Source organism: Vombatus ursinus, unplaced genomic scaffold (assembly GCF_900497805.2).
Source record: "Vombatus ursinus unplaced genomic scaffold, bare-nosed wombat genome assembly UNPS02014768.1, whole genome shotgun sequence".
Taxonomy (NCBI): Eukaryota; Metazoa; Chordata; class Mammalia; order Diprotodontia; family Vombatidae; genus Vombatus; species Vombatus ursinus.
In genome coordinates this window covers 26,470,888-26,495,685 of record NW_020954546.1, presented here as the reverse complement: position 1 = coordinate 26,495,685, position 24,798 = coordinate 26,470,888, and the positions used below count along the sequence as shown (strand labels likewise).

The window sequence follows — 24,798 nt, the reverse complement described above, 5'->3', positions numbered from 1 at the left end:
CCCCTGGTCCCTTAACTTGGAGCCATCTAAGAAAACCAGACTGATCAGCAGGCCGGCACTGGAGAATTAAGCAGACCAGTAGCAGCTGATTTAGTAAGGGAAGGTCCTTGTTCGCCAGTGTGGGCTCAAGGCTGCCCACTCTGCATGTGGCTTCTGGCTGGAGCCACTGGGCCCTCACTTACCCACCAGGCTAGAAAGGGTGAACAGGTTCATGTCCTCCACCTTCAGGTCCACCTTCCACAGGGGCACTGGAGATTCCCCAAAAGGAAGTTCCCTGGGTGGGGCTGGCTTCCGGGACCAAAGACCCAACAGGGACAGGATTCGGGAGAGACATTCAGCACAGGTATCTGACGCCTCCACCTGCAGACCACGGATGGTACAATCCAGGAAGAGGGTGTCCGACTGAGTGCTGCTCAGCCCCAGGGGCTGGTTATAGCTGCCCTAGAAAGGGAATAGAGATGCCCAGATGTAGGCTGTTCCCCCCAGCCCTATGACAGCCCTATGACTCATTATGAGATGCTCATCATCATTTCACAGTTGAGTCAAGAAGGGATCTGTGAAGGGCTCCATGAATGCCTAGCATGAGACACAAGGGCCAGGATCTCCTCACCTACCTGTAGGGTGAAGGAGTCGAGGACAAGGGCCTCACCCCAGACATGCATGTTGGGTGGGTGGGGCGCCCGTTGGATGTGAGAGTCATTTCCCACACGCCAGCACAAGTGGTCCACAGCCAGGACGCCCCGCTGATGGATGCTTTGGGGCCTCAGGTGCTGGTAATCTGAAGGGAAGATGGTGGCAAGGGATGATGTGGTATCTTCAGCTACCCACACTCAAGCCAAGACCATTACGACTGGTAAGCTGGCTTGGTCCCCCTAAAATGGACATACTCACTGCTTGTTTCCCAGAAACCTTACCCAGAGAAATGGAATTGAAGCCCAGAGCAAAGGGTGGCGTATCTCCAAGCTGAATGGAAACATTGACATTGGAGATAGAAGTACTAAGGATGATGGGGGCCAGAATTTGAGGGAAGTTTCTGTATAGGGAGAAAACACCACCGTAAGGGAAGGAAAGAAAGGCTCAGCTCCCTATCTGGAGACAGGTTCTTGCTGCTCTCAGGTCAGAGCAGAGAGTCCAAGCCTTGCTATGAGCCTCAGAAGAGGAGACAGAAAACAGCAGGAATAACACTGAAGAACTGAACATACACTAAATGCTCTGCTCCCCCTAGTTTCTAGAAAAATTAGCTAAGAAACCAAAAAACCCCAAAAGCTACAACCACGATCATCAAAAAACGAATTCAGCCCTTGAGTACAACCTGGCTACGAGAGCCATGATGCTGCTCCTACTGTTTAGGAGCTCTCTAGGGAAGGCCAAGAGATGAGATCAACCAAACAGCAGGTACTGACTGAGAGCCCACAATGTGCTTACACAGCAAGGATGCCCATTTGGAACGTGTTAGCAGTGTCCTAAGGAACCAACCCAGAAAGTGGAACACTGGAACATGGTTGATCTCACCTGGTTTTCCTGGGGTGGGAGATGGCCCGTCTTGGCCCCTGCCTTTCTCGCACCAACATGTGCAGCCAGTGAGAGAATTCCTGGTGCCGGTAGTGGACAATGCATGTGCTGAGCACCAGAGAGGCGGAGAGATCAATGGTGGTCACCTAGAGGAAGGTATGAGGCTGAGGAGGAGGAGGTGGGGGCGGTGTGGGGCCTGGTCTCTCCATTTGGGAAGGGGACCAGCTACTAGTTCAGGGAGTACTAACGGTCCGGTGAGGCCAGGAAAGGGCTGAGGCTCTCACCTGCACACTGGCTTTTAGGGAATTTAGGCAGATGATTCGCTGACGGCTCTGGGAAAGCAGCAGCCCATCTGCAGGAGGCAAAAGGACCATCAGGGAGCTCAGAGGGAGAGAAGCAGATTGCTAGCCCCCCCTCAGTAAGCCCCCATGAGTTTAGAGACTATTCCTTTCAGCATCTTCCCCACCCCCATTAATCCCAATTTAGAGCAAATGGGACCCACTGCACTCCCTCCTCTTGAGGTCCCTTGGGCCCCAGGCAGCCCAACCACCCACCTTCTAGCAGCAGCTCAGTGCTCATCTGGGCCATGTCTGAATTGGCTATGAAACTTCGAAGCGGCAGCTGGTCCTCATCACGATGGTAATTAAACTGCAGCAGCTTCAGCGTCCAGTTGAGGTGCCTAGCCAAGAACCGAGGCGGGCTCAGCCCCTACACTGCCATCCCTGTCCCGACCTTGCCCCGCCCAGGCAGGCTCAGCGCTGAACACCCACTGGCCCTCACCTCTTCTGGCTGTTCATGGACAGTACCACACTGGTATTCTCCATCTCTACTTTCACTTTCCCTGGGAGCAGCTGAAGGAGGTTCAAGCCAGGAAGAGTTGGCTCAGTCAAGTCCTCTGTCACCTCTGCAAATGAGAAAATAGAGGTTGTGCATCCACGGATCCGTCTCCAAGAAAAGACCCTCGGCTTCTGCCCAGATGCCTTTACCTTTCAGACAAAGTCAGTTGGGTCCCTCTATACTGACCACCCAGTACCATAGGGTTCACAGGGACCTCAAAGGCCATCTACAACGTCCCCAAGGAGCAGGCCCCCAGACTTTGCCAGACCATCTCAAGTGGACAAGAAACTCACGAGGCCCCAAAGCAGCCTGTTCCACTCTGAAACAGCTCTAATAACTTGAAAGTCTTCCGTTACGTGAAACAAGTATCTGCAACTGCTGCCCAAGGTACCTGGTTTTGCTTCTGGAACTAAGCAGAGCAAGCCTGCTCCCTTCTCCATGATTGCTCTTCAAATGCTTGAACATTCGTGTGTAATCCCTGACCCCACCCTGGCCTTCTCTTCTTCTGTTAAAAACCCCATTCCTGGGGCAGCTAAGTGGCACAGTGGATAGAGCACCAGGCCTGGATTCAGGAGGACCTGAGTTCAAAACCGGCCTCAGACACATAACACTTGCTAGCTGTGTGACCCTGGGCAAGTCATTTAGCCCCCACTGCCCAACCAAAAAAAATAAAACCCCATTCCTTCAAAGGCTCCACATGCAGCATTATTCCTAGGCCCTTCAATATCCGGGTTGTCCTTCCTACAGACAACATCCAAGGTGTCAATATCCTTTCTAAGATGAGGCACACAGAACTGAACACCCCAGAATTCCAGATGTAGACGTACCACAACAGAGTAAGTTCAACCATGACCTCTTTTGTGTTGGGACACTATGGGCTTCTCAATGTAGTCTAAGGCTTTTGGGGGTGCCGTGTTATGTTGAATGGCTGACTCCTATTGAGTCTGCAGTCCACTAAAACCCCAAGGCAAACATCCCCAAGATGCCACCAGGCAATGTTCCAGGACACAGAATTCTACTGTTCCTTCCTTCTTCCAGTCCAAGACAGAGACCAGGTCATCTGGGGAGTCCCATTCTTACTTCAGGTCCACCTATTCTCAAGGTCGAGGCTCATTTGCCAACAACCAATACCAGTGATAACTAACAACACGTCAGGTGAATAGCAAGACCCAGAACTTGGTTTCTGCATACCTTCAGTGAAGAGAATCAACACGTCTATCTTTATCTGGCATTTTACCTGGCCTCAAGGTAGGCACCAGGCTCGGGTGCAGCAGCTGGCCATGGAAGAGACCTTCATGCAGTTCAGCGTGGAGGGTCCACACATCTAGGGTGATGGCCTTCAGCTGCAGGCTGCTTAAACCCATCTCCACACACAGGTCCATGGCTAGGGAGAGCTCTGCCAGGCAAGTGTCCTCCTACACAGGTGAGTGAGACAGACAACACATCAACCCCTCACACCCAGAAGGCTTTGGTCAAAAAGATGGTGAATGGAAGCCACGACAAATTCCAAGGGATCCCCACTGGGGACTGAGAGAGAACTATTGGTATAGGAAATAATTATGAGAGCCCTAGTGTTCCTGAGCTCACACCCAGAATGGAGGATGAGACGGAGTGAGCATGTGACCCCATGACATACTCACCGACTGACCACTCTTTAGTACTTTGCTGTTCACTTGGCTTAGGCTCACCTTACAGTCGATTCTGGGAGGGGGGAAAAAAAATCAAAATCCTTGGTCAGTGGCCCCCCCCCCGATCCTCCATCTCCAGCCAAGCTTTGCTTGCAGGAAGACAAGCTGGGTAGACCTGACCTTGTGCCCAGCTCAAAGCAGGCAATGTAACTGCCCTAACTTGAGTGGTGGGAGCACCATCTATGGATCTGGAGCTCAGCCACTCTGCCAGCTAGCCTTGCCTTGGCTTCTACTTCCTGGTGCCAGAATGGGAACAGTTGGTTTGGATGCTGCCATCTGGGATTCTACCCACCCAGCACTCACCTCTTCCCGTCACTATCCAGAAGGAATCGGCTCCTGCTGATCTGAATGTGCCACAGGGACTCAGAGGTAGCTACCTTGAGAACCATAATGTTGATGGAATCCACATGGATTGAGAAAAGCTGAGGGGAAGAAGTCGGCACAAACAATAGCCAGGAGCAGGCCACCATTTGCCCTCTTTCCTTAGGTCTTCAGACGAAGAGGAGACGCACCTCCCATCCCACAGGCAATGCAACCCAGGACCTCGAAAGACAGCTGCTGACACCTCTGAAAAACCCTTACTCAGACGAGGGATGTGCGGGTAAAGCCAGCTTGAAGCATGGGCCTGCCTATCCACTGCCACGGTGTCCAGGAAATGGGGACAGGTCTCACCTGGCAAGCAATCCTCAGCAAGGAGGGGCTGAGAGGCATCTCCCTGTGATCCACCCCAGTGGTCTTGGAGAAAGAGGTAGGTAGGCCAGACATCTTCTGTAGATCGGTTCTGATCCGCACCTCCCCGAAACATAGTGCCACATAGTGCCTGCCCCCAGGAGAGAGACCTGACTGCCATCAGTGTTATCAGCCAGAGACCCATTCCTTCCCTCCAACCTCCCAGCTTCCCTGAGGGTAGGTTTTGGTCCAGGAAGTTAGGATGGTGGCACATGTCAACATCTGTGTTACAAGTTCACAGTATACAGACCCACATGGAAGCTCTGAGGAGACAAGGGCCAGCTCCCTCTTCAGGCTGAAAGGCTTCTCATCAATTGGATCTCATCCAGCAACACCCAACCCCACACTACAAATCTCCCTTCTGGAAAAGGTAAGATGAGATACTCACGGCAGCTCATGGCTCAGGAGTTTGCTGGAAATCCACACACTATCAATTTCCTAGAATAGTATGGGAAAAGGCTTTGTGCGGCTGCTGCCAGCTAAGGCCCAGGCAATCCGACAGTCTCCACAACAGACGCAAGAGTCACTGGGACACTGAGGTCAGAGGCGGGAGCAGAGGAACAGCAGGGGAGGAAGGCGGTCCATAGGCCCACGCTAAACCCACCCAGATCAGTTCAGCTCTACAGACACTTATGAAGCACTGACTGTATCCAAAGCACTGCACTAAGACAAAAATAGTCCCTGCCGTCAAGATGATTCTAGTCTACTTGTGGGGAAGGGCATGGTGGGAAGACACTGTGGCAGTGCACAGATAAACATCATACAAAGTTGGGAGGGAAGGGGGCAAAGGATAACGTGCTCTAGGAACGGCTGAAGGAGCAATTGCTAACAGCTGAGGGTATAAGGAAGGCTAAAAAGAGGCACCACCTGAGCTGAGCTGTGAAGGAAGATAACAGTATCATTAGTTTTGTTATTCTGCAACTCATATTCACACATAGCACTTGTAAGGTTTGAACCAGCCTTCACACGGATTACTTCATTTTAGAGAAATACTATTATTATTGCCAATTCACAGCTGAAGAGACAGAGGCTCAGAGAAATCAAGAAATACTAGCTTGGGAGCTGGAAGGAATCTCGGGCACCTCACTTGAGGCAGGCGAGGCCCAGATGGACGGGCCACATCGGTAACTGAGCCAGGATTCAATTCCAGGTCTTTCCAATGCCCTTTCCATAATGCTGGAGTGCATCTGAAGAACAGAGATGAGCAGGGAGTAACTTCCAGGAGGGGAAGTCAGGCAGTGTGAACACACACGGCACGTGGTCCAAGTCATAATGATCATAATTACGTTAGAAGTCTCTTTTTGGGTGTACTGGTCCATTTCTCCCATTACACTGTAAGCTATTTCTCTTATATCCTTCCACAGAGCCCAAGCAGGGCCACAGCTGGTGCTCAATAACTGTTCTTGACTGACCAACGGACTGGCCCTAAATCTGGTCTTCTCAGGTTAGATCCAGGATTAGCTCAAAGAAGTGATTAACTGGGAAAACTACCTAACATTCAAGAATGAAGAAACCATGGTTGATAAATAACCGAAGAGCTATCCAATGCTTGTGATTACGTTAATGCCACACAACGAAGGTGGCAGTACTATGCAAATTAAATTATGGATTTCATGCAATCCCAATCAAAAGACCAATGAGCTACTTCATAGGACTGTGATTAAAATTTATCAGTAATGACACTATCAAGGGAAGCTATAGGGGAAATAAAAGATCTCTCAAAGTAGTGGTCAGTATCAAAATTGTCCGGTTTGGGTTGTTTTTGTTTTTTAAAGTATGAAAATGGACCAATGGAAGAAAATAGAGAATATGGAACCAAAGGAATATACCAGCATTATGCTGGCAGAATCACAGATTTAGAGCTGGAATGAACTTCTCAGGTCATACTTGACCACTTCTCTCATTTTTCAAATGAGGAACTGAGGCACAGAGTGAGTGACCATAAAACATGAAAAATGACATTTTTCAATAAAAACTGCCAGGAAAATGGATACTGGCAGGCCAAAACAACAGCAGGATAAGAGCCACATCTCATATTGGGCTTTTTTGGTTTGGCCCTATGATTTCATGGGCAAACTGTCCTCACCCATGCAGACTGGCAAGTTTTCTACAATGTGTAGTCTTAGAGATTTGCTTGGGGTACAGTGACCTGCTCAGGATCATACGTCCAGTATGTCAAAAACAAAATTTGATCCCAGGTCTTCCTAACACCAAAGCTAACCCTCTAAACATTCTATCACGATGCCTCTTACGTCACACCACAGCAAATGTCGAAAGTACTGATAATTTAAATATTTTGAAAATCATTAAAACTGTAGGAAACAACAGAGCACTGTCGTGGAAAAGAGAAAACATTCTTAGCCACTGCTGATTTCAGCTGGGTTTCCCCTCCACCTCCCGATTCATGGAATTCCCTCGTACTCACCACTGTTTGCTGGTGCTGCTCAAACTTCAGACTAACATTTTGGATCCAGAAAAAGCCAAAGGAGCCGATCTTAAGCTCGGCTTGGAGCCTCCGATGACACCACTTGGTGGCCAAGCGGACCAGAAGCCACCTGCCAAGAGATGCTGGTGAGCGCTAGCCGTCCTTGGGATTGCAGACATCTCTGCCCGCAGAAGACTTCCATGAGGAGCGCTCTAGTCTATGGATGAGACTTCTCAGCAAGTTTATATTTTCCCCTTTGCTCCTCCTGATGGGTCCAGTGGAAAGGGCCCCCTGCTTCAGGCACTTACCGTCGGGGCAACCCTGAGCGTGCCTCAGTAAAAGGAGGGAGCCTCTGCTCCTTGCTCTGCCACTATATGCACCCCTCTCTGAGCCTCAGTTTCCCAGCCTGTAAAATGAGACTTCTGGTTCTGGAGCTACGATCCTAGGCTCGCTTCCCTCCACCCCAGTGCCTCAGAGGACCCCAGACCCAGTCTAGGTAAGGGTGCCCCCTGCTGCTCCCATCCCCGAGGAGAAACCAGGGATCCCCCGCTCCCCAGATCTCATCCCAGCCCTCCGAGCTGAATCGGGGGATTTCCCCGCCACCGTCAGAAGTCTTGGGCTCCACGCAGGAAAAAGGACCCCAGCCTCACTGGAGGGGAGAACCCCGCCGCTCTGGGGCCACCCAAGGGTCGCCTGGGGGGCGGTCAGGGCCAGGCAAGTGCTAGATGGAGCCCCCCTGCTCTAGGACTGCGGGGTACTCCCCCCCCCGAAAGAAAGAGCCCGGGTGATGGGCAGGCGGCCCAGTGACACCTGTACAGCAGAGGAAACTGAGGCAATGGAGGAGGAGGAAACAGCAGGAGGAGCAAAGGTGTGCAGAAGTAGGGGACTTGGCCAAGGTCACCCGGAACCAAGGGCATCAAACAGGGGGCTCCGGGGTACCCTACCCACCCACTCGCGGGGCTCCCCTCCCACAGCCCACAGGCCCTCCCCTTTCCCTTGAGCCCCTCCCCAGCCCTCGCGCCCCCGCTGCTCTGCCCCTCCCTCCCCGCGCGCCCCCGCGCCGTCCCTCCTCCCCGCGCGCCCCCGCTGCTCAGCCCCTCCCTCCCCGCGCGCTCCCGCGCGCCCTCTCTCCCCTCTCTCTGGCCCCAGTGGCCCCTCACCGGCACAGGAAGAGGGCGCAGAGCGCAGCCAGGAGCAAGGACAGCAGCGCGGCCAAAAGCAGAGGCATCGCGGTCCCGCGGCCCTGGCCCCGGCCCCGGCCCCCGCGAGTTCCGTGCCGAGCCTCCGAGGGCCGACTAGCCGCCTGCGCGGGGGACGGCGCGAGGAGGAGACGCCGCGAGCCCCGCCCAGGCCCGGCCCGGCGGCCCCCCCCCCACCCTCCCGCGGCGCCCGCGCGCGAGCGAGCAAGGGAGGGCGAAGGGGGAGGAGCCAGCACACTTTCCTCTTCCTCGCCCCGCCTGCCCCCTCAGCCTCGGCCTCCCCCTTCCAGGCTCCAGGGCCAGAGCGAAGAGGAGACAGACACGTCCTTCCTCCCTAGCCCCGCCCCCGCCCCCCCTCCCCGCAGCAGCCCTTGTGCAGGGGAGGAGCTAGGCACTGTGCTGGTCCCGCCCCTTTCTCCGCCCCTTCCTCCACCCCATCCCCCTCCGGCCGGAGCCAGCCGGCAAACGTCTGCCTGGGACGGCGTCTGTCTCCCTGGGGGCGGGCGAGTCTCTGACTGCCACTCGAAGAATTGTGCTGGGATACCCTCCCGGAGCCCGAGGACGAGTCCTAAGAAGTGGGGTCCGAACGGAGCCCGGAGGACCTTAGTGGGCAGGCTCAGCCCCTCGCTTTGGCCGGCCGGGGGAGAGGGAAGCGACTTGCCCAAGGTCACTCGGGTAGCGAGCCTGGCAGCCAGCTGCTCCAACTTCCGGGCCGGCCCCACGCTAGCCCTTGCGCGACGTGGGCCCTCGGACAAGTCCCTGGGTGTCGGAAGACGGGACTGCGGCCGTCTGGGAGAGAAGCCCTCCCGGGTCTCCCCATCCAAGCCCAAGGGCGATCTCGTTACTCAGCGGGGAGCCGGTGTCTGGGCTCCCTTGGGGCCCCCGGGGGGTCCTGGGTTAACGTTGGAGTGGCTGTGCCAGGAATGCCTGTGCCGGAAGGGACCTTGGGAGGGCAGCTCCCCCGTTCTAAAGCACAGGGGTCAGAACCGACCTGCTTCGGAGGCACAGAAAGCAAAGTTCTTTGTGCCTCTGGGTCCAAGTTCTGCCACTTCAGGAGCAGGAAGGTGGACTCTGCGATCCTAGTTAGGTAAATAGAAGAGCAACAGTCTCATCATCTTTCTCTCGTCCAACGAAAAAGAAATGAGAGAAAATAGCTGGACAGCCCAACTGATAACACTAGTTACGTCCCCAAAAAAAGACCCCGCCAAAAAAATCCTACAAGATAATAACAGCAAATGACATTTATTTACATAGTGCTTTCAGGTTTGCATCTTACTTAGGTTAACTCTTTGGTTCTCACAACAACTCCTGGGAGGGGTGGGTGCTGTTGTTATCCCCATATTGCAGAGAAACTGAAACGCAGGTTAAAGGACTTGCCCAAGGTCACATGGTAAGTATCTGAAGCTAGATTTGTACTTGATCTTTCTGTCTCCTAGTGTAGCACTCTATCCACTAGGCCACCTAGTTGCCCAGGAAAGTTTGTGGCATGCTGGATGGATCTGTTAATCAGTTGTGGAGAATTTATAGTAAAACATGGACATATAGGATGAGAAAGCATGGAGGGATTGTGGTCTGCACTTTGAAAGAAACACACTGATGAAGCCATGAGTCATTCAAAGTATCAAAATAGAGATAGAAAACACTGTATTTAATTCATTTACTGTGGGGACTATCTTATTCTGGCCAGCTGTTGATTGAACCAGGTGTCGAACACCCTGCTATACATAGTGAATTCTTCAAATTCTGTTCACTGACAAAAGTATTAAGCATCCTTGTGCATAGTATGGCATCACGCAAGTTTGGGGGCTACAAAGTAGGAGGTCTGGTTCCTGTCCTTCAGGAATCAGAGAAATTGTGATAGACATAAATGAAACAGGCCAAGTTTAACTCCTGGGGAAACACATATCCAAGTGCCTGAGGGCAGAGAGTACCAGGAGCTCAAAGAGGAGTATGTTGGGGGCACTGTTTTGTAGACCAGCCACTTTTCTATAAATATCCACTGTCTTTTCCAAAACCATTTCCCTCTGGTAGTTTCCCCTAATAATTCATTCTCCTGTTCTATTATCAGCCCTCTAACAAGTTGTGTATCCTCTTACTGATTCCTGGTAAGCCAGGCAGAAGCAGCTCGGCTGTCCTGAGCCCTCCCCACTTTTCTGGCACTTTGCCTTCTCACTTGTAATCTACTCCCTCCCCTTCTTCCAGCCAGCTGGTCACTTAGATCCTCATTCTGCATCTCCTCAATTCAGTGGAATCTGTTTAGTTAGCTCTGCCTTTGCTTTTCCAGTCCACCTTGCTTCCTTTTCTCCGATCATTCCTTTGGTTTCCTTATCCACAGTTTGTTCCTGTCTCTTCTCTAGACTATCCTGTTACATCTGGCCCTTCTCTCTCAAGGCTTTTCTTCTCAGAGGACCTGAGCAGTTTAACTGGAGAAACAGCAAGATTTTCTGGAAATCAGGGCTTCTGGAGTTGGAACCTATCTCTCACTATGACATCTTATTTGGCTTGTGTCACTGGGAGAGGGACCGAATCTTAACATCTAGGACAGTGGGAGGTCTGGCATAGTTGACATTCTCCAAGCAAAATGTAAAGGCTGCAAAATAAGTGAGTGGAAAAAAGCCAACCTAAAATAAAGTGAGTCTTTGCTATAGCCCTTGGAATCCCAGCAGATGGCAGCCACCTCCCTTCCCGCCCCCATCACACTTTTGGAATGCAGAAGTCCAACATCCCAGAATCCACCTGCTTTGGGAGTATGAAGGAGGCTGAAGATAAAAGGTGACTATTTCTCTCCATCGAAAAAAGTTGTATGCTCACCTTGATATACTTGGCCTCATTTGCCCAGTTTGGCCAGGGAAGTGGATAAATGTATGTCTACTAGACTCATCTCCTCATCAACAATCATGGGTCCAGGCTGCAGCAATTCACTGACCATTGAGAGAAATGATTATTAAGTAACTCATTATTAATATTGAGGAGATCCAGGATTTTTTCCCTTCCTCATTTGGAGGTTAGGTCAAAGCTTAGTTCTTTGAAGGGCAGGGCAGATGATGAGATGAAATCTTGGAATTGTGGCCTCACCCAACTAGAAGACCCTAGGTGAATTCTGGCCCATAGTGTACTACTCAGGCTTGGGTGGGCCTAGATCCTTTGTCTAGATTGTCTGAGGCTGGGGGTGATCTGGGAGTCAAATGATCAAAGAGTGATCAAAGTCCAGTTCCCCAGCCCCTCTAGAGAATTGAGTCCACCTCTCATTAGAATATTCATTCTTCTCATTAACTGTTAACCAATTGGAGTTGATTGCCACCCTCAGGAACATCCACTCTTCCAAGGGCATATAAGCATTGAGTGGGTTCCATGAGGAGTCTTTGGCATTCTAGAGCACTACTGACCCCTTTTAGTAATTACCCACAAACTATGTCTCCTGAGCTTTTTATATGTCACACCATTAAGGCAAACCAATTGAAGGTTTTCATCCAGAAGGATTTGGACCTCTAGCCAAAGGGCATGAGTTTGAAGTTAAGGAAAGAGAAGACCTTGCAAGGTGAACAGCTGAGTCCCCAGTAATTTCAAAAGGCTTACAGCAATAAGCAGATGTGACTCCTAATTAAATGACCACTTAAAGACTGAGAGTCAAATTCTTTTTATTACTCCTGAGAAAATGTATGTATTGGAGACTATACGCCTCCACCTATTAACGGATTATTATGACAGAGCACTCAAATGAGGGGAATCTCCCGTCTCCAAGAGATGTTTCTTTATTATTTCTTCTAAATGGATGAAAAGATCAGTCCCACCACTGGTAATAACTCCCACATTTAGGAGGTGAAGCCAAGTCCAGGATAAGGATAGATTGATGTTGGCAGGGAGGGAGCTGCTGCTCTTAAGGAACCCTGGAAATCTCCCACGTTGGATCCTCACCCCAAAGATGATGAGGCTGCCGAGGCTGCTCCTCCAGTGGGGAAAGCAGTGGGTGTAACTCAACACTGTGTGGAGAGGCAAGGCAGAGAGGAGAGCTGAAGGGCCCTCACAGCTCAGCATGATGGGCTTCAGTCCGAAGCAGCTCACTGGGCTTCAGAAAGATGCCTTCCATGGCTCTCCAATAGTTGTTCTGGCTCTGCTGGACCATGCCATGCACCTCTCTTTGGCCACTGATGGGCCGGCCATACTGCTCTCCCGTGACAGACAGCAGCACGTCAGTAGAAGCATGTTTGAAGCGAACCTCGTCATCCCTCACCCAGTGTGAGCCACTGCAGAGGACTGTCCAGTCATCCAGATAGTCCCCTTCACCCTCTTCCCCAAATGCACTCACTTCCTGGAAACAGAAAGTAGAAGAATTAGCGTGACCCCCAGAACAGATCTGAGAAGTGGATAAGAGTGACAGGAGGAGAGATGAGGGGATGAAGTAGAAAATGGGGAGCACTTCCACAGGAGGAACTTAAAAGTTTTGGCTGAAAGGGGGGGGAACAATCATCAAACAAATCCCATTCCCTGTCCCCCCTCAGAAAATACCAAAGAATGGCCCCCAAAAGAATACAACCGAGTTAATACAAGTCAACAAACACTTGCTTAGCACCTACTGTTTACAAGAAGGGGGAGATGATAAAGTACCTCATCTTTGTTCTCAAAGACTTTATAGCTTAGTTGGGAAAGAAAGACACAGCAAAATGTACAGAAATAGTTAAACAGCCATAATACAATTTAGCATGGGATTAAATGTAAGAGAGGTCGAATAGAGAAGTGGGAGAGATTCATGGAAGAGACCACTTCCAGTTTGCTGTCAGTGGGGAAGGAGGCAGCAGTGGAGGGGGAGCTTGGAAAAAGAAAAGGATTTTCATACTTGAAGGAAGCCTGGGAAGCCAGTTGGAGATGAGGAGGGAAAGCATTTCTGGCATGGAGAATAGTTGGAGAAAATGCCTGGAGCCAAGAGATGGAGGCTCACACTCCTGGCAACAGCCAGGAAGCCAGTGTCACTGGATGGAAGAGTCCATGTTGGGGAGTAAGGAGTAAAAACACTGCAAAGTTATTTCACTAGCATGACATCTTGTTTTTCCAGTTCATCAGATTAAGAAGAAACCTCTTAATCCTTTTTTTATCCTTTACTGAGATGACATCTGGTTCTCACTCTCCTTTCTACTCCATGATTCCAACTCCTTGGGGAGCCAAACAAGCCTCCCTCTTGTCTAGAACCGGTTTTCTTTCATACATAGATAAATTTCTCCTAATGAGCAAAAAGGAGAGCAAATGTCTCCTGACCAAACAGGTCGGACAACCCAGAAACCAAACAATCCCACCACGTGAGGCTCCTCGAGCCCCGGGCTCACCTGGTTGCCAGACAAGGGTGAAGAGAAGTGGTGACTGTGAAGATTGCGCCCCGTATTGACATGAGTCAGCCTGATGGCCTGACCACACCTCACCGGGGTTCCTCTCTCACACACTGTAGAGGTTTTTCCTCGGATCCGCCAGTAACTGTTGCTGTCATCCACATCTGACACCCCTGTTACTGACTGCTGCCCACTGCCTGGAAAAAATGAAGATGTTCTAGGCTCACTGACTTAGAGCTAGAAGGGAACCTGATGATCAACTAGTCCAGAGGGGTCAAACTCTGAAGCAAATGTGTGACCAGAACCACAATGAAGTATAATTGGGAAATGGGAACAAAAACCATAAAAATACAATACTACATACTACATTTGTGGTTTTCTAAGTCAATGTGCCCTCAGGGAAGGTTCTATTTCTCTTTGAATTTGACCCCACTGATTTAGAGCATCTAAACAGAAGTGATTTAAAAAAAAATAAGACTGGAAAGATGGGTGAGAGCCAGATTATGAAAGTTTTTAAAGGCCATGTTGAGGTGTTTGCATTTCAGACTTAGAGACAATAAGGAGCCATTGAAGATTCCGGAGTAGGGGAGTGACAAGGTTAGCCTGTGTTTCAGGAATGCTAATTTGGCAGCCTGCTGAAGGAAGAGACAGGAAGCAAGGGGGCCAAGAAGGCTGCAGCAAAAGTCTATATGAGAGAAAAGGAGGTAAGGAACTAGAGTGTTAGCAGTGAGTGGAGAGAAGAGGACAGAAATAAGAGCTGGTGGAGGCACAATCATTAAGTCAGCAAATAACTGGCTGTGAAGGGTTGACTCTGAGATGGTGAACCTGGGTGACCAAGGAAGCACTGTGTCAGCCCCCACAGAAATTCAGTTCTTATGATCAGAGATTGAACCAGTTAGAAGGGACCTCGAAGATCTTCTAATGCAAACCCCTTCATTTTACAGATAGGAAACTGAGGCTCAGGAAGGTTAACTGGCTTGTCCCCCAGGTTACACAGGTAGTAAGCATCCAAGGCACAATTAGACAAAAATTAAACTAGTCCCTTACACGGAGCGGGGTGTGGGGGGAGAAATGTACAAAGAAAGGTAAACGCAAATTATATACCTAGTAGCTGGGAAGGATACTAATGACTGGAGAAACAGAGAAAGCCTTCCTGTATGAGGAACCACTTAAATTGACCCTGGAAGAGAGCTGGGGATTCCAAGGCAGAGGCCAGAGCCAGGAGAGGAGCCGGACAGAGGCCACAAGGGGGAGCCAGAAGGGGAGGGGGACAGAGTAGGGGAGAAAAGGAGGGAGAGGGAGAGCTACTTCTAAGGCTGGAAATGGAATGTCATGTAGGAGGAACAAGTAAGCTGCACTGGCCAAAAAGACGGCAGGAGTGGGAGTCATCTGAAATAAGTCTGGAAAGATAGGCTGGAGCCAGATTGTAAATCAAGCAATAAACAAAGTGTTAAACATTTGCCATGTGCCAGGTACTCTCTTAAGTGCTGGGGACACAAAGAAAAGTAATGCTAAAACAAAGAATTTGTGATTTTACCTTAAAGAAAAATTTAGAATCCCTGAAATTTTTTGAGCTGGGGAGTAGCATGGTCATGCCTGTCCTTTAAGATTATTTTGATATGTATAATTTATATCAAATTGCTTGCCTTCTCAAGGAGAGGAGAAAATTTGGAACTCAAAATTTTTTTTAATTAATTTATTTTGATTTGTCAACAATCACTTCCATAAACTTTTGCGTTTTAAATTTTTCTCCACCTCCCTCCCCAAGACAGCGCATAATCTGATAGAGGCTACACATATACATTCCTATTAAACATATTTTCACATTAGTGATGTTGTAAGAGTTAGAACCAATAGGAGGAACCACCAGAAAGAGGAAACAAAACACAACAGAAGGAAAAAAACAGCAAATAGTATGCTTCCATCTGCATTCAAACTCCATAGTTCTTTCTTTGGATGTGGAAAGCATTTTCCATCATGAGGCCTTTGGAGATGTCTTAGATCCTTGTATTGCTGAGAAGGGTTAAGTCTATTAATATTAGTCATCGCACAAGGTGGCTGTTACTGTGTACAACGTTCTGGTTCTGCTCACTTTCAAAATTTTTTTAAAGACCATCAAAAATTGTAATTACATGTAATCAGAAAAAAATAAATATTAAAAAATAAAAAGATTAATTTGATAGCTGTGTGGACAGGATGGGTGAGAGAAGGGAGAAAACTGGACTGAAGCTCAGGAAGAACAGTTACAAGCTTACAGAAATAGTCACCTGAACAAAGGTGATGGAGAGAAGAAAGATGCAAGAGATATTGTAGGGACAAAATCAACGGAATTTGGCAACTGATCGGATGGCCAGAAAGAGATTGTTTTCTCCTCTGCAAAATGAGAAAGTTGAAATGGACGGCCTCTAAAATCCTTTCCAGGTTTAAATCTGCACTTCTCAAGATCTTCAGACTACACGACTCTCAACAGAGACAGGGGAGGGGGGAGGGGGGAGTTTGGGATAAGTTTGGTTTTGGAGAGGCTGAGTCAAGAGTCCTTCACTCGGGCTGCACGTCAGGCCAAATGGCCTCCTCCCACCCTTGACATGCCGAAATCCTTCCTCCCCCACTAGCCCGGTAAGGCTGCCCGCCATCTGTTTGGGACGCCTGTCTTCAGAGTCAGGCTGGACTCCACCTCACCCCCCTTCCCCTCCTCCAGCCCGCGGTCTCCAGGAGCTTTCCCATTCTTTTCCTCCTCGTCCCGTCCGCCCCAGCTGGGCCAGAGTACGGAAGCCTTCCCGCCCCTCCTCCCTGCGACTCCTCCAGGCCCCGCCCCCAGGTGCTTTTCCGTCCCGCCTTCTTCCTGCCCCCTAGAGATTCCTCGAAGCTCGGGGCTCCTCCTCCCACGTGCTTTTCCGGTCTACGACTGCTCCAGGCCCCGCCTCCCACGGATTCCTCTCTCCCCCTTCCTCTTCGAGCTCGCCCAGGCCCCACCTCCGGGGTTCCCCACGCCAAACCCCGCCCCCGGGGGGGGCTTTTTCCGTTCTTTCCTCTTCCCGGCCCCGCCCCGTGGGCTCACCGGACCCGTAGTGTACGTCATGCGAGTGCAACCGGACGTTGTGGCGCGTGTTGAGGAGCTTCACGACAGAACCGCAAGTGACGAAGGGCAGATCGGAAGCCCCAACCAGGCCGAGCAACCCTCCAAACAGCAGCAGCGGCCCCACCGCGATCCCCGCCGGGAACCACCGCCCCATCGCCCTGACAGAAACACGGCCCCGCCCCGGAACCGGAAGCAGTGGGCGGAGCCAGGCCCAGGAGGAAGAGGCGACCCCAGTCCTCCTCTCTCTATGCTCCCTTCCGCTAGAGCGCCCGGAGGAAACAGCCGGACTCGCCTGCCTCCTGCTCCCGCCCCCACGCGGAGGCCGCCGGAGGCCGCTTTCCTGACGCGGTCCTAGTTGCCCCTCTGCTGCTCCAGCCCCGAGAACGCTCCGCCCCACACAGTGGCGAGGGAGAGGGCCGCCTCATCTCACTGACAGCGCGCCGGAAGTGACCTCAGACGCCGCGGCGGCTGCGGGCGTCGGGGAGGGGGCACGTCGGTGTGGGGGCCCCTGGACTCGCCTTCGGTGGCGCTGCCAAGCGGCGCCTCCATTTTCCTCGGAGGCTCGGCACTGCGGCGGGCTCGGTAGGGTCGGGGTTGGGGCTCGGGGGGGATGCGTGGGTGGCCTGGGGTGCCGTGGGACAGCGCGGCGGGGCGGGGGGCCTGGGGGGGGGGGGGGCCCCGAAGGGGGCGCCCCCCCCCCCCCCCCGCTGCACACACGCCTTCTCGGCTGGGCGGGCCACTTGTTGAGTCCTCAGGGGTCCTCCCTCCCCCAGAAGCTGGGGAAGCGCCTCCCGGGGCGGCGGGCGGCGCCCGGGCCTGGTTCCTCCTGCGGGGAGGGGGCGGCTTCCTGGAAAGGGGGCCTCGTGGCGGGGAGGGGGAGCGGCTGCCTCCCCTCCGGGTGTCGGCCCGCCTTGGGGGGGGGCGCTCCCCAGCCCGATGTTCCCGAGCCTCTGTCCGCAGCGTCCGTGCCGGCGATGGCAGCCCCCGAAGCAGTCGGGGGTCGTAGCCCCTGCCCTGACCAAAATTACTCACACCGCTGGGCTGGGGGCTGGGGGCAGGGGACAGGGGTGGGACCTTTAAATGGTACAGGAGGCCAGGCTCAGACCTCTCTGATCTCGTTTGTGCGTGACCATCAGCATCCCCAGCACTCAGCATCAGTTAAGCGCCTACTGTATGCCAGGCTGTGCCGAGTGCTGGGGTTACAAAGAAAGGCCAAAAAAAACCCGCAAATCCCTAGTCCCTGACCTCAAGGAACTCCCGGTCTAATAGGGGAGATCCGTGCAAGAAACTGTACGCACAAGATGTTGGCTTGACTTGTTTAGTTAGGAACTAGGCCCAGAGAGATCAGCCAGTCAGTTAGCATTTATTAAGTGCTTACTGTGTGCTAGGATCTGTGCTAAGTGATGGGGATACAAAAAAAAGAAAAACTGCCATCGAGGAGTGTGCATTCTATTTGGGGAAGCAACATGTAAATAATTAGGTATGCTAATACTACAAGGTCCTACAGGGTAGATAGAAGTAACTTGAAATAAGAAGGTTCTAGCAGCCAGGGCGGCTGGGAAAGGTCTCCTTTGTAAGGTGGGATTTGAGCTGCATCTTGAAGGAAACCAGAAAACTAGGAGGAAAAGGTGAGGGGAACAGCCGTTACAAAGGCTGCCCCCCAGGGGGGAGATGGAGATGGAAAACTGAGTGATTTGTTTGAGGAACTGCAGCTAGGTCAGTGTAGCTGCTGGATTATAGAATCCTTGGAGGAACAGGCTGGAAGGGTAGAAAGGAGCCAGGTTGTGATGAGCTTTAAATATCAGATTTTATATTTGTTCTTGGAGATAATAGGGAGCTACTGGAGCTCATTGACCAGAGAATGACAGATTTTCCTATCTGCAATGTAAGAAAATCACCTTGGCAGATTAGGATACATAGGAATAGGAAAAGATTTGAGGCAGAGAGACCAGTGAGAAGGTTGTTGCTTTAGTGCAGAGGAGAGGTGGTAAGGGCCCAAATTGGAGTTGTAGCTGTGTCAGTGAAGAGGAGATATATTAGAGAGATGTGTTACATATTATGAAAGTAGAAACAATAAGATTTGGCAATGGATAATATAGGTGGGGTGACTGAGAGGGAGGACCTGGGTAACTGGGAGGTGTTGGTAGCCTCAGTGGTAATAGGAAAATTTAGAAGGGGGGAAACAAAATGCATTGTGTTTGAGATACCTGTAGGAGAGCCCAAGATATCCAAGACCCAGTTGGAGATGGATGATTAGCTCAGCAGAGAAGCTAGGGTTGAATATAGGGCCAGGAATCATCTGTATAGAGATTATAATTGAACTCATGGAAGCTAATGAAATCACCAAGTGAGATAAAATAGAGGGAGGAAAGAAGGGGACCCAGGACAGACTGTTGTGGGATACTCACAGTGGGCATGACCTGAATGAAGATCTAGCAAAGGACAAGAAGCAATTGTTGGACAGAGAGGATGAGAACCAAGATGAGCTGAGTCACAAAAACCTTTAGAAAAAAAAAAGATGATCAGTAGTGTCATGCTGCTTGGAGGTTAAGAAGGATCAGGATTAAGAAGGAGAAAATGCCCTTGGAATTGGCATTGAAAACTCAGTGGCCATGTCTGTAATCCTGGCTACCAGAGGCTGGATTCTTGAGCTTGGGAGTTCTGAGCTACATTGGGCTATGCAGTGCTAAATTTGGCCTTGATATGGTGAACCCCTGGGAGCAAGGTGCCACTAGGTTGCCTAAGGAAGTGTGATCTCTCCCAGGTCAGAAAAGGAGCAGGTTAAATGGTGATCAGTGGGATCAGGTCCTAAGTGGCCAATACACTTCTGAGATGGGGAGAGCCCAGTCTTTTGAGAGAAAGGGGGTAGGGGGAGCACTTGTCAAGGTTCCATGGTTCCTCCAGATGATGTGACAGCCAAGCTTGGCCCCATGCCCTCTAACTGTATATCCAGTGATTTTTCCATTATATACTATCCTTGCCCTTCCTGCTTCTTCTTAACTCTGTCTGCTGCCCCAGACATCCTGAGGCACCACCTTGGGAGTTTGCCATTATTTCTGTGAGAGTTAGTGGCTATAGAAGTACTAAACGCCCTGGAGGAAGAATATGCAGCTTAACTGACTCTTGTGGGAAAACATTGTTCCCAAACTTCTCTGAAACAGTTATTATATTATTAATGAGTCCTCATCTCAGTTCTCTGGCTGTCTTGATTCTAGATGGAACAAATGTTTGATCTGGTGGACACTTCCAACCAAAATGACTGTAATGGAAATAATTAATGACCAACGGCTTAAGTAGTCTGAATGCAAAGAGTCAGATTAACTCTAGTATTGTTCCCTTTTTCATCTGTGTGGATGAGGGCTAACTAGACGGATTCCTGTTTGAGGGAGAGGCTTCTATTTGTCCCAGGCTTCAGTCAGCTGGTCTAAGTTCTCTACCCTGGCAGAGTTGGTCAGTTTGGGAGTCTGGTGAAATATGCAGAGTGTGTCTGAGTCTACGTGCCATATTAAATCAGGAGGAGATTCCAATCTTTAGGACTTAAATTGGTTGGATCTTGGAAAAAGAAATGACTATTTAGCTTATTGCTGGTAATAGTAACCAGATTTTTATGTTAAGAACTTTGACCTAGATTAAACAAAGCATTTAGTAAAGTCTTTGTGGTAGGTCCTGGGCTGAATTGTCATTTTTTCAGGGCCTTGTCAATTGTTATTGTTTGGAGAAATATTCTAGGGCTATGTTAGCTAGAAAGTCCAGTTGGAGTTATTAACCTCCAGGGTTTAGTACCTTGGTCTTGGAGACTTAAGACTGGTACTAGCCCAGTGATCTCAGTCAAGTTGGTAACCTTTGTTAACTTTAGTTTCCTTCTCTGTAAAATGGGGAGCACAAGTCCTTACCTTACCTAACTTGAAAGGTGCTTTTTCTAGATTAAATGAGAAGCTGAAACTCTAAAAGTCAGTTCTTCAGTTCAATTACTGGGACTGGGGTATTCTTTCAAACTTTTGTGTTTCAAAACGTATTAAGCTCCTACTGTTTGCAATTCATGTGTTTTGCATTTTGCAATGCAATTTGCATTTAGCTGGGCTGTGAGGATAAAAGACAAAAGCTTCCCTCCGGAGTTTCTGTTCTGCCAATAACAAGATCCCAAAATTTAAAGTAATTACCTTTAAGTGGAATCTGAGTACTGGCCGAGTATGTGCTGCCCTGCCTCAGTGTATGGAGCGTGATACACTGTCTCCTGTGACATCTTGTGAGTAAACATTTATTCAATGGCTACTTTTCAGCAAATATTCAACAAAGGTCGGAGCACTGTTGTAGGCACTGGGAAAAAAACAGAGAAATAAAGGGTCCCTACCTTCCTAGAGGTCACTGTCTAGTAAAAGGCTAGGATAGATAGTCCCAGTGCCTGGACCACAGTACCTGGCACATGGTATGTGCATAATAAATACTTGCTGAGTAATATACATACCAAATGATTTCAGGACTGAGAGGTACAGAAATGAATAAAGAAGCCATGCCACCTTTGTACCAAGGGGGAAGGGAAGAATCATCACTTAAAGGGAAAGTCAAAGAAGTTTTTGTGATGGGACTGGCATTTGAGCTGGGCCTTAAAGAATGGGTAGAATTTTAAAAGGCAGAAATAGTGTTAGTCCAGATACAGGGAGTAAGTGAGTGAAAGTATGAGGGCAGAACAGCACAGAAAGGCTGTCTTAGATGGTGAGTGGTGCAGTTTGATTAGAGCATTGCGATTTATTTGGTAGGCCATAGGAAACCATTGAAAAGTGCTCACACAAGTTTTTGTAAGGAAGTGATTCCATTGACGGGTAGATTAGAGATGGGGTCATCTATTGTGAGCATCTAGGACAAGGCTAGGACCTTGGGAAAGCAAACCAGAAGGCCAGATGTGAGTAACTGTGAGGGTCCAGCTGTTGTTATGTGACAACATGTATTGGGTGAAATCAGCACCATCTTGTAATGAGATGGTAGGTTTACCCAGGATGCAGAATTGGAGAACACATGGAGAACATCAGATAGCAGAGGGCTTGGGGATTCTAGGGTGGGAGCTAGCCAATCACTGGCATGATCAGGATTGAGTTTGGAGGGGGATAAACCGGGGAAGAGGGAGCGATACGGAGGTAGAAATGAAAGGGATACAAGGTTGTCGAGTAGACTTGTTTTAACGTGGTGGAAAGAACCCTTGCTACTCAGTCTTCAGTTTTGCACATAATTTGTATGTACATTTGTTTTAGGAACATCTAACTTAATCTGTGCGTCCTTTATCTCTTTATACTGCTCAGTAACATATCCCCATTAATTAGGAAATAGTGTTTCTCAGCCTGTAATATTACTTTAACAATTACTAACCAGGGGAAGATGTGCCTGGGCAACAAGATTGAAGCTGGTTTTGAAGATAAATTTTGGGATCTGGGGCCCCCGAACCAATTAGTTTGAGTTATAAAGAATTGTCATTATTACTCAGCCCCTAAAATGAACTCTCCCCCCAGTCCCCAGCAGGTGTCCTGTTCCCTTGCCAGTGATGAAGTGAAAGGAGGAGCTTGGAGGCTCTGGAAAGTCCTGTTTTCCAGCAGGACTTTGACCTGTGCCAGTAGATCCTTGTTTGTGAGATAGAGAACATGGAGGCCCTGTGGCGGTTTAGGCGGCAGATTAGGGATGGTGCAAAGTGGGGCCAGTGGAAAACAGACAGATGGGTCACCTTCGGACTCTTCCTCCCTCCTTCCCTTTAATTGCCTCCTCAGCTCCTCAGGCTGGGGGGAAGGAGCAGCTGGGAGCCTCCCCTGTGGCACCCTGATCTGAGCTCTCTTCTCCTTCTTGCCTTCCCAGGGATGCCATGGTAACCGCCATCGGGTCCTTTTCAGCAGCAGCCTCTTATTCAGCTGCTGCCTCTCAGACACCCTTTGCCTACCTCTGTTGCACATTTCACTCACATACCCTGACCATGAGGAAAATTTCACCAGCACAGGGGTTCTGTGTAATCCCCCTTCATCCTCTAGGCTACATTTGAGGAAGAATGGTGTTTGGACAAAGGTCCCACGTTGCACCCTTCCACCAGTCCCTCCTGTGTGTCTGTGGACCTGGGTGTTGGTCCTGGTGAACTGGAGAGGGACAGACTTGGCCAGTACAAAGCTGGTTGTCTCCTCCCTCCCTCTCCTTGGCAGGGCAGCCTAGATTCAGGAAGATGGACTTCATTGCTCATTTAGAGAAGAACAAGGGCTAATAGCTCCTTACATGTTAATATAAGATCTCATTTGATCCTCACTGCAGAGTTTGAGGGAAGTGCTGGAGGATTTTTTCTTGCCTATTTTACAGAAGAGAAAATTACAGTTAAAGAAGGTAGTGACTTATCCAGGATAACACGACTAGTAAGTGTTGAAAGTTAGATTCAAACCCAAGTCTTCCTGTCTCCAATCCATTATTCTCTCTTCTCTGCCATGCCAGCTCTGGGGAGAGTATATAATTGCTTGGGAAGGTTGTTCTGTACTTCCAAACTACAACCACCACGTGTCCAGATCTGGTCTGCTGATAAGTGAAATCTGTGAAATACTGAGTGCCCAGAGTTAGGCTCTGTGGGATTGATGGGCCCAGAGGAGCAGGCTGTGTGTGGGGGCTGTCATATCCAAAACTATTTTTAATGGTGCAGTTCTGTGCTGAGGGGGAGCAGGGAGGAAGTTATAATTAGTAACCCCAAATGTGGTTGGAAGAAGCTGCACAGCACCCAATGTCGGCAGCACCTCAGCCAGGTGACCTGGGCTTTAGGAGCAGTTGAAAGCAGGTGCTTCGGTTGGACAGAAAGGAATGATGTGGGAGACCTCAGAGCAAGGTCTATCAAGAAAAAAACAGCTTGCTGGGAGCCTTTGAGCTCGGGCTGAAAAAGTCACTAGGGATGGGATCACGGCTTTGCCTCTTCCCTCCATCCCACTAAATGCGTGCACTTTCTTCATATCAGTCTTCCCACCTTAGCCCTTCAGGACTTAGTTGTGGTACTATGCCTGTTTGAACCTCCCTCCAGCCTCTGAAAGGTCTGTATTTTGGTGGATCCATGATCTAATCAGGACGTCTGCTGCCTCCAACCGTGCTTGGTGCAAGCCGTCCATGATCTCTCAATCTTAGTCTCCACAGAAGAGCTACTTGGTACGCTGGCGTGGGTGGTGTTGTTGTTCAGTCAGTTTTCAGTCATGTCCCATTCTTTGTGATCCTATTTGGGTTTTCTTGGTGGAGATAGCAGAGTGGTTTGCCACTTCCTTCTCCAGCTCATTTCACAGATGAGGAAACTGAGGCAAACAGGGTTAAATGATTTGCCCAGGGTTCACCCAGCTAGTAAGTGTCTGAGGCCGCATTTGAACTCAGGAAGAGGAGTCTTCCTGACTCCAGGCCCAGTGCTCAGTCCACTGCCCACTAGTGTGCTAGAGGTCACTGTCAAAATCTTTCCAATCTCCTTGGGTCACAGTGAGGTACTTGACCTGTCCATATGTTAACCTTTGCTCTTATCATGGGGCTAGGCTGCTTCCTTTTCTAATCATATATTACATTGATGATAACTTTTTTGGCCATTTTTTTGTGTGCGACTCATTATTGGTAATATGCTGCACACAGCCAGCTGCCATCTTCTGTGTGTTTCCATTGTGCTTTCCATCAGCTGCAACTTTGATTCTTTGAGGTTGTAGTGTTACATGATGATATCACATAATGATATCAAAAATATAGATTTTTCAATGTAATCATTGATGATGCAGATGAGGAACTAAGATTCTAATGTTTATGTTGGTTGGAAAGGCACATAACAGTCTTAGAGTAGTTCTTCTCTGTAGGATAGCAGTTGTTAGCACTTCAGAGATTATTTCTGAGATTGAACTTGAGTTTGAGGGCCCTTCCACGAGAAACTGGGTCCATAGAGCCAGGCTTTGGTTTTTATTTCCCTGTTGTTATGCTTCCAGGAAACATAAGGAAAATGTGTGTGTGTGTGTGTGTGTGTGTGTGTGTGTGTGTGTGTGTGTGT

General features: G+C 49.8%; 3 protein-coding genes across 4 annotated transcripts in view; 1 reads left to right on the top strand and 2 right to left on the bottom strand.

Annotated features, from left to right (window-relative positions):
* Nucleotides 1-8,428, bottom strand: part of KIAA0100 (KIAA0100 ortholog) — a 32,490-nt gene extending 24,062 nt beyond the window's left edge. The window contains exons 1-14 of the mRNA XM_027862535.1: nt 8,352-8,428; nt 7,192-7,321; nt 5,155-5,204; nt 4,710-4,857; nt 4,341-4,459; nt 3,990-4,050; nt 3,587-3,764; nt 2,293-2,416; nt 2,067-2,191; nt 1,797-1,864; nt 1,513-1,658; nt 915-1,033; nt 615-778; nt 183-441 (exon numbers count right to left, since the gene is read on the bottom strand). Coding sequence (XP_027718336.1) covers nt 183-441; nt 615-778; nt 915-1,033; nt 1,513-1,658; nt 1,797-1,864; nt 2,067-2,191; nt 2,293-2,416; nt 3,587-3,764; nt 3,990-4,050; nt 4,341-4,459; nt 4,710-4,857; nt 5,155-5,204; nt 7,192-7,321; nt 8,352-8,419 — 1,759 coding nt within the window. The 5' untranslated portion in view covers nt 8,420-8,428. The remainder of the gene's footprint in view (nt 1-182; nt 442-614; nt 779-914; nt 1,034-1,512; nt 1,659-1,796; nt 1,865-2,066; nt 2,192-2,292; nt 2,417-3,586; nt 3,765-3,989; nt 4,051-4,340; nt 4,460-4,709; nt 4,858-5,154; nt 5,205-7,191; nt 7,322-8,351) is intronic.
* A 3,583-nt stretch (nt 8,429-12,011) lies between these two features.
* SDF2 (stromal cell derived factor 2) lies at nt 12,012-16,985 on the bottom strand. Its single transcript, XM_027862571.1, has 3 exons — nt 16,767-16,985; nt 13,709-13,905; nt 12,012-12,699 (listed from the first exon to the last, which is right to left on the bottom strand). Exons 1-3 carry the CDS (start codon nt 16,939-16,941, stop codon nt 12,412-12,414), a joined length of 660 nt encoding a protein of 219 aa, XP_027718372.1. The 5' UTR covers nt 16,942-16,985; the 3' UTR covers nt 12,012-12,411.
* A 295-nt stretch (nt 16,986-17,280) lies between these two features.
* Nucleotides 17,281-24,798, top strand: part of SUPT6H (SPT6 homolog, histone chaperone) — a 32,799-nt gene continuing 25,281 nt past the window's right edge. For both annotated transcript variants that reach the window (XM_027861651.1, XM_027861650.1), the window contains exon 1: nt 17,281-17,369. The gene's annotated coding sequence lies outside the window, so the exon portion shown is untranslated. The remainder of the gene's footprint in view (nt 17,370-24,798) is intronic.

What these genes read in the sequence shown, in the direction of transcription:
- SDF2 (XM_027862571.1), bottom strand. Translation starts at nt 16,941, where the DNA reads ATGGGGCGGTGGTTCCCGGCGGGGATCGCGGTGGGGCCGCTGCTGCTG. An exon ending in TGACGTACACTACGGGTCCG is followed by an intron (nt 13,906 to 16,766) that starts GTGAGCCCACGG and finishes CATTTTTTCCAG; the next exon opens with GCAGTGGGCAGCAGTCAGTA. An exon ending in CACCCTTGTCTGGCAACCAG is followed by an intron (nt 12,700 to 13,708) that starts GTGAGCCCGGGG and finishes TTCTGTTTCCAG; the next exon opens with GAAGTGAGTGCATTTGGGGA.